Here is a 9,750-nt window from a genome sequence, read left to right on the forward strand (position 1 = left end):
AGTTAGCTGAGCCGCCTCCTCTCTCCCTGTGGGCGCCGCCACCGCCGAGCGCCATGGGCGCGTGTGGCGCGCGTGTACGCGCGGCCGCCGCCGCCCACAGCGCTTTGCTGCCGCCGTCCTCTTGCCTTCGACGCTAAGAAATCTCCACCCAACGTCAGCGCCACCTCATGCCACTGACGTCAGCCGCCGAGCCGAACCGCCATCGCCGGCCAATCGGCAGACAGAACCGGCGCCGTGTCCTTCTTCTCCACGCCGCCGTCATCGAGTCTTTCTCGTCTTCCTCCTCCGAACCGACCTTGCAAACCGACCATCGCCGCCTATAAATAGCCGGCAACCCCTCCCATTTTCTCCACACAAGCCGAGCTCCTCGAGCTCTCGCTCTCTCTCTCTCCTCCCATGTCCGGCCGTCGTCGCCGTCGGCCGATCTCCTTCACCGCAGCTCCACAACCCAAACCCTCGCGCCATCGGGCTTTCCTTGACGAGGGGAATCCATTTTTCTAGTTTCCCCTCTTCCCTATCCACTCCATCAAGCCACCACAACCACCTCCCTTGCAGCCGAAGAGAAGCTCTTCTACTCGCCGTTCCGGCCAACTCCTCCTCTCTCTCGGCCAGCCACCGACTTCCCCGGGTGCGCGTCGCTCGGGAACACGCTTGGCCGCCGCCGTCGAAGCCGTTCCACCATCGGAGCACCGGCGCCCCTTCTCTCTCTCTCTCTCTCTCTGTTGTTACACGGGAAGAAGAAGAGAAGGAAGAAGATAACGGGAGGAAGAAGAAGGAAAAGAAAAAGAAAAAGAAAGACTGACAGGTGGGCCCCTGCACAGTAACATTTTATATTTTCCTTATTTAATTCAAAATCCAATCTTTAGAAGCTCATATCTCCTAAACCGTAGATCCGATTCCAGTGAAACTTGTACCTAAATTCATCTAAATTAAAACCCTACCTTTTGACACCAAATTTTCTATTTTAATATTTTATTTGAATTTATTCAAATACTGTTTGAATTTATGTTTGTCTTTTCAAATATTTCTTTTTAACCCAAAATACCCTTTAGCCACTAAAAAGCCGCCGGTTGGAACTTTACGCCTTCCATGGGGACGCTCGCGGTTTACTATCCCCGACGTCGGACCGTTGGTTGTAAAGCCCGGCAAAACCTAAACCCAAGGTCGAAGTGCTGTTCCTAGCACCCCACGCCTCGATGCGTATAGTGGTCGAAGCTTCACTATTCCCTCGACCTCCACAGCACGCCGCACAGTTAGCTCTTGGGCTCTGTGTGATCCTAGCCGCTCTGCCGCCACTCACGGTTGTCGGAGTAACACTTCCGTCCCACTAAACCCACACAAACCTCCTATCCCTCTAGCCGTTATGCTGTCTGTTGACACCGGCTAGAGAAGATACCAATTCTAGTCGTTATACTGCCCAACTCTAGCAACGACTAGCAAACACCCAAATCCCAGCCGATATTCATCCTACCTCGATATCGGCTTAATCAAATGAAACCCCAGCCAGCCTGCTATCCAAATTCCATACCAACCATTTACCCTTCTACTACCCATAGTCTATGCATGAAATACGAGCCGATATAGTATTCTATTTCAGCATCGACTCGAGAACAACTAAATCCTAGCCATTCTTCTACCAAAGCCCAACCTCGACCAATACTAGCCACATATCCACTTAACCAATTAGATTATTTAGTATATCCCCTACTCTCCAAGAAACTAAAACCCACACATAAAATGTTAGCCCAATAATCCCTATCCTATAAAGGAGATATTATACCCTAAACCCTAGCTCTCTTAGCCGCCTATCGATCCTTTGTTATTTTATGGATTTTATTGAAATTGGCTCTTCCTCTTCTTCAGTAGAGTTTATTATATTTTGGAGGCAACCTGTGGTGTTTCGAGGATCGGATAATCAGGTTGCCTACCTTGGATTTATTTGCGTTGGAGCAAGGCAAGTTATTATTCCTCCCCTTGAACATAATGATCCTATATTCTGTATCTTTGATATTCTATGCATTAGTCATACATAATTTTGAATGCATAACCTGAATATAGCAAACCAGATATGCTAGCTTTGCTTAGCCCTGCCTAGTTAGTCTGCATAAAAATATAATGAACTTAGATTGGGACAGTACGTAGGAATTGGTTGATTTCCGGGTGGCTAGTATTGTCTCTGTCGATATAGTTATTACCAAGTACTTATGTCAAACGAACAAGTACGACCGCAATTCTAGAATGGGGACAGACCTTGCAAAGTAGGTTATCTAGCAAAGGTGGTACCTCTGTACAGTGGTTCTTATTTAAGTCCTCGCGCAGGAGGCAAACATATGCCGCGAAGGGCAAATATAACATTTACCGAGGCGCAGGTTAATGATTTGTTGAGCTCAAGTGTGTGTGTATTGTGAAAACCTGGTTGAGATGACGGGGGTCTCTCAACCAGTTCTCTCTCTAAAAACCTCAGGAACACCAGAACTCCTCTCGCTGCTGATAACGTTACGTTCAGAGCGCATGAGGATGAGAGTTCATGGAACAGGTGCCACTGATATTAGTAGCCGAAAAGCTTTGTCATGACTAAGCTAATGAATATTGGCATGTCATGGATTGCGGGTAAAGCGTACATTTACTGCAGTAAAATAAACATGAATCTATTCGAATAGCCGTGCTCACGGAATTGAGTATCGGGACTCATATGGTACTTTGGTTAGAAACCTAATTCAAGATTTTACTAAATGCTGCTGCATTTAAAACATCAGGCTTTCTATTTCTATATTCTCTGCCTTCTGCAAGTAATCGTAATCCTACTCAAATATTACTTTTTCATACATGCATTATTGAATATAATAGCTTGCTGAGTACGTTGTACTCACCCTTGCTTCAAACTCCCTTTTTCCAGAGTTAAATTGAAGTTCTTGCCGAAGCCAGGAGTTCAATCCTATAAGTTAATCTTATTTCAACCTAGTTCTCGGATCTAGATTAGTTAGATGGTTTAAGTCTATAGCAAAATATTAGAGTTGAGACACTCTATAGCTTCTACTGTAATAGTTAGCCACAATCTTGTAAATTCCCCTATTAATTTATGTAATAACATCTCCTTTAGAGCTTTGTTCAAATGTACGCAATGAAGATCCAGATTGTTGAAGCTGTATCAATCTACTGATCCAGGGCTTGATACAATTAAACATATCGGTTTCCGAATCGTTAGTTTTGGGAGCCGACAGACTGCCTCCCACATGTGCCGTACTTGGAGCCTCACCCTCATCACCGCGGCCCACTCGATGTAGTTGGTTTTGGTGAGGGTAGGCCACCCACCGCCGGGACCAAAGTCCCTAATCACCGTCTGGACGCCGTGGTGACCATGGCGCCGGTCAGGGGAGGGAGAGCCGCGCTGCCTGCGAGGGCCGCGCGCGGGCTCCGGGCTGCCGCCGGCACGCCCGCGCCCGTCTGGGTTCCCGTCGGCGGGCGCGCGGCCCCTTGGGCCGCCGCCGCCGCCGTGGGGGTGGGCTGCTGCCCACCGCTCTGCCCGCTCCCACGCCCTTCCTCTTGCCAGCTCCTCAAGCTCCCTGTCGGCGGTGATGTCGCCGGCGATGGAGCCGTTGATGCTCCTGCGCAAGGTCTCAACCTCTACCTCCGCCGCACGTGCCGCATCTTCCGCCGCCTCTGCCTCCGCCTCCGCCCTGGCTGCTGCCAACTCCGCTACCGCCAGTCTGGCCGCCCTCGCTGCTGCTGCAGCGGTCTGAGCTGTTGCTCGCCTGCGCTCCTCTGCTGCGGCGAGCTCGGCGTCCTGCTGACGCCGAGTGCTCGAGGCGACCAAACGCCGAGACCGAACGTCGGACATGGCGCGCCTCCGGGGGGCTGCTGTGTGGAGAGGGGTAAGGGAAAGGTGAAGGAGGAGCAGCTGGTGCTGCTGCTGCTGCTGGCTAAGTGCTCAACCGAGCTTGGGAAGGGGTGGAACAGGAGATGTTTAGCCTACAGGAAAGTGTGGCTCTGATACCAGATGTTAGAACTTCAATGGTTACTCTCATTGAGAAGAGGATGGCACTCAGAGTGGGGTAATTTTCTGGTTTTCTTCATTCACAAACTCAAAAGCCATACCATCCCGAGGGAGGTTGGATACATATATATAGTGGCTACAAGCTAATTGCTGCCCACACTAGTCTAAAAGGTGGTCAAGATGGTCCTAGATGCTGAATAAAGCATAAAGGAGATGGTCCTAGATGCTGTCCTAGAGATGCTAAAAGCAAAACTGAAAAGGATGCTGTCCTAAAAGGGAGAAACAACCTAAAAGTAAGAAAGAACCACAAAGACCAAAGACCACAAGGCTTATTCCATCAACTGAAGGCAGTAGGGTGTCGATTAAAGGTCATGACCACCTCTTCCTGACCGTAGCCAAGTTTGATGTGTCACATTTTCTCCCTTAATGATGCCTTAAGCACCTCATATTGTGTCTCCTCGTCTTACGCGGTGCATGCTATGGTGCTGAAGTGGGGGTACATCACCTTAGACCACCTTAATACCTTAAACACCACTGCATTCTACAGACCAGTAAATGGTCCCTGGTACTTGCAGTTGCAGTCTGGTCTAGCATTCTGTTCTGTTAGTGCTATCCTCAGTAATCTTGATTGTCAGCCTATGTCAGGTCTAATCTGTTTGACTAACTCAGGCATGTAGGATCTTGTCTGGCGATTAAGTTATGGTTGTGTCCTGGTTCCAGTATTATATTTTGTTGTCTGAATGGCACTGCACTTCTCTATCATCTAATGCATGTGCAATGAACATGTGATGTTCAAAGTTTTTCATAGTTGCTATTCCCTTTTTGTTTCCCAGCACAAAGAAATGCTTCTACAGATATTGCATGATGCTCAGAGATATTCTGCATTCCGGAAAGGTCTTGCAATGATTGACATTTGTCAGGTACCTGTCAGTTTATCAGATTCTGATCAATTATTATGCACTATTATGCTGAACTTGTTTGTAATTAGATCAAACTTTTTGCAGCTGAAAAATGATCCTGAAGAAGTACTAAAATGGCTCAAATTTTCAACTGGATGGTCTGTGCTGCACAATAGTGAGCTAAGAATTGGTTTAAAGGTTAGAGCTACCATATTACATAAGCTGAACATGTTTCATAAGATGAATCTAATTTTGTCATTTAATATATGTACATTCTTTTCACAGAGGCACATGGACCTTCTGAAGGAACACGAGGGGAATAAAATGAACCCATTGTCCATGCCTGAGGTAGAATGGCATCTTATTTGGCATTAATATGACATAAAATACATACATGCCATGCCTAGAATAGAATGTGCGTGTGTGTTTGTGTGTGGATTTTCATGTTTTGATGCAATTCTAGATTAGAATATGTATTCAATAATTTAATGCTTTGGGGTTATGTTGTCATATCAGCAGGCAAAACTGGTAAAATATTCAGACGCTTAACATAACATCTGTTGCTCCCCAATGGGAACTAAATCATATCTGTCAGCCATGTTTAGTTACTTGATTCTTCAAAAATAAAAAGTAAATGATAGTTGGTTCACAAATACCTGGATCTATCTAGAACAAACGGAAGACAAATCAGTCCGATTTAAAGGAATATGTGATGGAGTTCAAATGGTCACTAAAGTTGTGCTGCATGCACATTTTGCACTGTAAAAAGGTGGCATCTGCTGACAGCAGCAAATAAGTAGAGAAATCAAGTTTCTAATATTCTTTGATAGTCCCTCTGGTCATAAGTATTTGACAGTTAGGACAAGATTTGGTCAAATTTTAAAATTTTGACCATCAACAATTTCACAGATGCTTAGCTTAAAAATAAGAAGAATGGTATGCATAGGTTTGCCCTGAACAATACTGTCGTAAACTCATTTGATCTATAAACTTATTCTCATATAAAATGGAAGGTCAAGGTATACAAAATGACCGAATCTTGTCTTAAATGTCAAACATTTATGACTGGAGGAAGTGTTGTTTATCTTCTCCCTCTGGTAGCCAGATGTGGAAATTTCCTTAATTTGTATTGAAGGCATTGAACCTCCGTTTATTGTATAATGTATCTTGGAGTAAATCTGTTTTCAACGACTGTTCTTGTGATCAGCTGAGATTCAGATACCTTCTAGTGCTGTAACCCATCTTGCCAGATGTTGCATATTTAGAGGAATGCTTTCCCCTTAACCGGCAATGTCATGCAAATTTATCCTTAGATAAACACTTGCATATTTTATTGCATATACTGAAGAATGAAGTGAGCACATGATTTTTCCAATAGTAGACTGCTGATATTTTACTAACTTGGCAGAATTGAGGTAACTTTAGAGTCCTTTTGGGGGATTCAGTTTGCACCAAGAACTTTTGACACTAGTTTTTTCGGCTACTTTTGTTCAGAACTATTGTTGCCATGTGATGCCATATCAAGGTTTCATCTTCTGTGCCTGAACTGGTTCCCACAGTGGGATGTGAACTACTTTTAACCAGTAATAACTGGTGGGACCCACCACTCCGCTAGAATATTGAATTGTTTTGGATTCCCAAATTTCAAACTCAAAATTTAAAATGAGTTGGTGATTACATTATTATTCACAGATTTACTTTTGATGCATTATTTGATTGCCCGATCTTTATGCTAGATACCTTTTTTCTCCAATTGTCCAGGATGAAAATTTAGTTTTGGAGAAGATAAATGCAGAGCTGTGTTCAGAATTGGAGAAAATGATAGGTACCTTTGACTGGGTAAGTTTTTTGATGCTAAGTGTAGCTTCCTCATATCCTTATATTTCTTCTTTAGATGTAAATTTTTTTGTCTGCATAATTTGTAGGCACTTATGAGTCAGTATTACTACAAGGCGAGATTTAGCAACTTTGCAAGACAATGTGCTATTCAAGCAAGAGCGAGTGGAGTTATTCTTGTTAAGCAGGTCAGATTCATTTGTCAGCCTTAAAATTGGAGACATTCAGTCAGCACATGATACCTAGAGATATTTTGATTGCGCTGCTGCCTGTCCCATCCTCTTATATGCAAATGCAATATTAGTTTTTTCCATCCTCTTATATGCCATCCTTTCATCAGCACGTTCTGTTTACTACAAGTGGGGGAATGAATTATAAGGCCATTTTATTCCCTCCGTGATAAACTCCTTGAAAATTTGTGAGGAGCCGCAATCTTTATGTTTGCACAAGTTTGTTCAATATAAAACAGAAAGCACCTGTCTGCCAAAACGGCCACAAAAATGAGATTCCAAGCCTGTCTGATTGGTCTCATGTGAACAGTTCTGAATCATGAGTTAACCTTGTATGTTATTTTTATTGCAGGCTCTACCTATACGAGAAACTTGGAAGGAACAGAAACAATCCACAAGTCCAAAAGTGTCAAAGTTGTCGCTCGAGGATTGCTTAGGCTCACTACGTCGCCCACTACGTAGAATAAATGAGCAATTTGGTAGAGGTGCTGCTCGTGGTAAGCCGTGGCTACTTGCTGCTTTTGCTTCAATCGCAACGGCTGCAACAGTTGGCATGTCCAGCACACGCTAGAGATGAAGGTTGATATATGTGTAGTTCATGCTCTGGTAGTCGTTGATGGGGCCAAAGCTCAACACTCAATTTGTTTATGTTGTGTCCCTGTTCGTAGACCGTCGGCTAAATGATTGAGCCTTAATCGAAATGGTGGAGCTGCCCATTTTTCTTTATATTTGGGCCACTGTAAATCAACATACAATCATTGGCTACTGTTTCCGCCTAGAAAGTTTAACAAAGTTAAATCATCTAACATTAATGTATTTTGATAATATGTTTATTTTGTGTTGAAGATACTACTACATTTTTCAAAAACGAATTATAATATGATGAAATGAAGGAAGTATTTCACAAAATGTGACTTTTGGAGACCCCACTACGTTGTGTGCCAGAGTTCTCAAGGGACTGTATCTCCGAAATCGTGACTTTTGTGAGGCTGAACGTCCATGACCTTCTACATATAGTTGGCATAGCATTCTATTTGGAAGGGAACTCGTGGAGAAACGGATCAGATGGCCAGTTGGAATTGGTAACAAAATTAGGATCTTGGCTGATAATTGGATTCCAGGGAAGAATGACGAACAATCGGCATGTGATAGTGATACTGTTCGGAGCTTCTTCGAGGAAGATATAGCCAACGCAATTCTTCAAATTCCTATCAGTTCTCATGGCTGGGGATGATTTCATTTCCTGGTCACTTTCTTGTTTCGGTATTTATACTGTAAGTCAGCGTATAACTAACATCTAAAATCAACAAAAATGTGTAATTTTTTTAACTTTTTGCATTATGCTGATCTTTGTCTGTGTTGTGTGTTAATACTAACACTTGTACGACATGCTACAGAAGAAGGAAAAAGTACACCCAAGGTCCCTCAACTATATATGGGGTCCATTAACTATACAAAACCGGTCACCCGAGGTCCCTTGGCGGTTTTGACGCCGTTTTTGTCCTACGTGGCGGCTGAGTCAGCGTGGGACCCGCGTGGGACCCACTTGGGCCCCACATGTCAGGGTGCCACCTCATCTCTTTCCTCTTATCCCTTTCTCTCTCTCACTTTTCTTAGCCGGCGACGGGCAGCGCTGTAGAGAGGAGGCTGCCGGGGCAAGGGGAGAGGAGGAGGTCCGGCAGCCGGCGTCGCGCCGGCGGAGGCAACGCCGTGGCCGTCAGCATCCTCGTTGCCGCCGCGCGCCGTGGCACAGCGCCGCTTGGCGGTCGCGGGGGGAGCAAGGCAACGGGGAGAAGAGCAAGGCGGCGGCGGGAGGAGCAAGGCGGCGGGGAGGAGAGCAAGGTGGCGGGGAGGGGGGGGGGGGGGCAAGATGGTGACGCGGCGGCTGCACCAAGTCCGCCGCCCTTCTCCCCGATGGCCGCCAGCGGAAGAGGAGGGAGAGGAGGGAGCGGCGCCACCACTTTCACCAGCGCCTACAGCGACACCTTGCCGGCGCCGCTCGCCGCGGCGACGATGACGACCGTGGATGCCACGGTGGCCGCCAAGCGGAGAAGGAGGAGGAGACCACGGCGGTCGGCCGCGCCGGTTGCCGCTGAGTGGAATCCGCACGCGGGTGGGAGCTCGAAGCCGCCCCCCGCCGCGGAGGAGGAGGAGAAGACCATGACGGTCGGCCGCGCCGATTGCCGTCGAGTGGAAGCCGCTGCTGATCGAGGTCCCCTCGCAGGTGATCGACGGCTTCAACTGCGTCGGCGGCGGTGGCGACGCCACGGCCACGGCCACGCTCAGCGAGCAGAGCAAGGAACTCGAAATGCTGGGCAAGGAGAAGGACGTTGTGATTAGCATCCCGGCGCCGGTGTACGCTCCACGGTCCGTGTCGGTGTCGGCGGCGTACGAACAAGAGGGCGCGTATATACCGTACTCCGTGTCGCTGAGCATGCCGGTGTCGCCGTCGGGGTTCCACTTCTCGCAGTTCGGGATGGCGGCGGCGAAGGCGAAGGCCGTCCACCGCGACGATGCCCGCGTGGCGTCGGCGGAGACCAGGTTCGACGACGCGCACCCGCCGGCGGTGGGGAGGGTGGAGCGCACTCCCCGCGGCTGCTGATGAAGCAGACGTGGTTCCACTCGCAGCCCATCCTGCACCTGTCCAAGAACGACGAGACGACGCGGCGGTGCGACAGCACGCGCGACAAGCGCGGTTCGACCAGTTCAAGACCTTCTCCGGCCGCCTCGAGCGGCAGTTCTCCACCCTGTGTGGCCGGCCGGCGCAGGAGCAGATGACCAACGGCGAGGG

The 9,750-nt window shown here is 47.4% G+C and overlaps 1 protein-coding gene across 2 annotated transcripts; it reads left to right on the top strand.

Annotated features, from left to right (window-relative positions):
* The first annotated feature begins 351 nt into the window (after window positions 1–351).
* LOC9267704 (uncharacterized) lies at window positions 352–7,804 on the top strand. 2 transcript variants are annotated; one of them, XM_026024548.2, is made up of 8 exons: window positions 352–805; window positions 1,864–1,954; window positions 4,828–4,914; window positions 4,999–5,091; window positions 5,179–5,241; window positions 6,655–6,732; window positions 6,819–6,917; window positions 7,312–7,804. In XM_026024548.2, exons 3-8 carry the CDS (start codon window positions 4,837–4,839, stop codon window positions 7,528–7,530), a joined length of 630 nt encoding a protein of 209 aa, XP_025880333.1. In that variant the 5' UTR covers window positions 352–805; window positions 1,864–1,954; window positions 4,828–4,836; the 3' UTR covers window positions 7,531–7,804. The 2 variants fall into 2 exon arrangements, with proteins under 2 accessions (XP_025880333.1, XP_015634479.1); XM_015778993.3 differs by lacking the exon at window positions 1,864–1,954.
* Window positions 7,805–9,750: the final 1,946 nt, after the last annotated feature.

Source organism: Oryza sativa, chromosome 4, assembly GCF_034140825.1.
Source record: "Oryza sativa Japonica Group chromosome 4, ASM3414082v1".
NCBI classification, from domain to species: domain Eukaryota; kingdom Viridiplantae; phylum Streptophyta; class Magnoliopsida; order Poales; family Poaceae; genus Oryza; species Oryza sativa.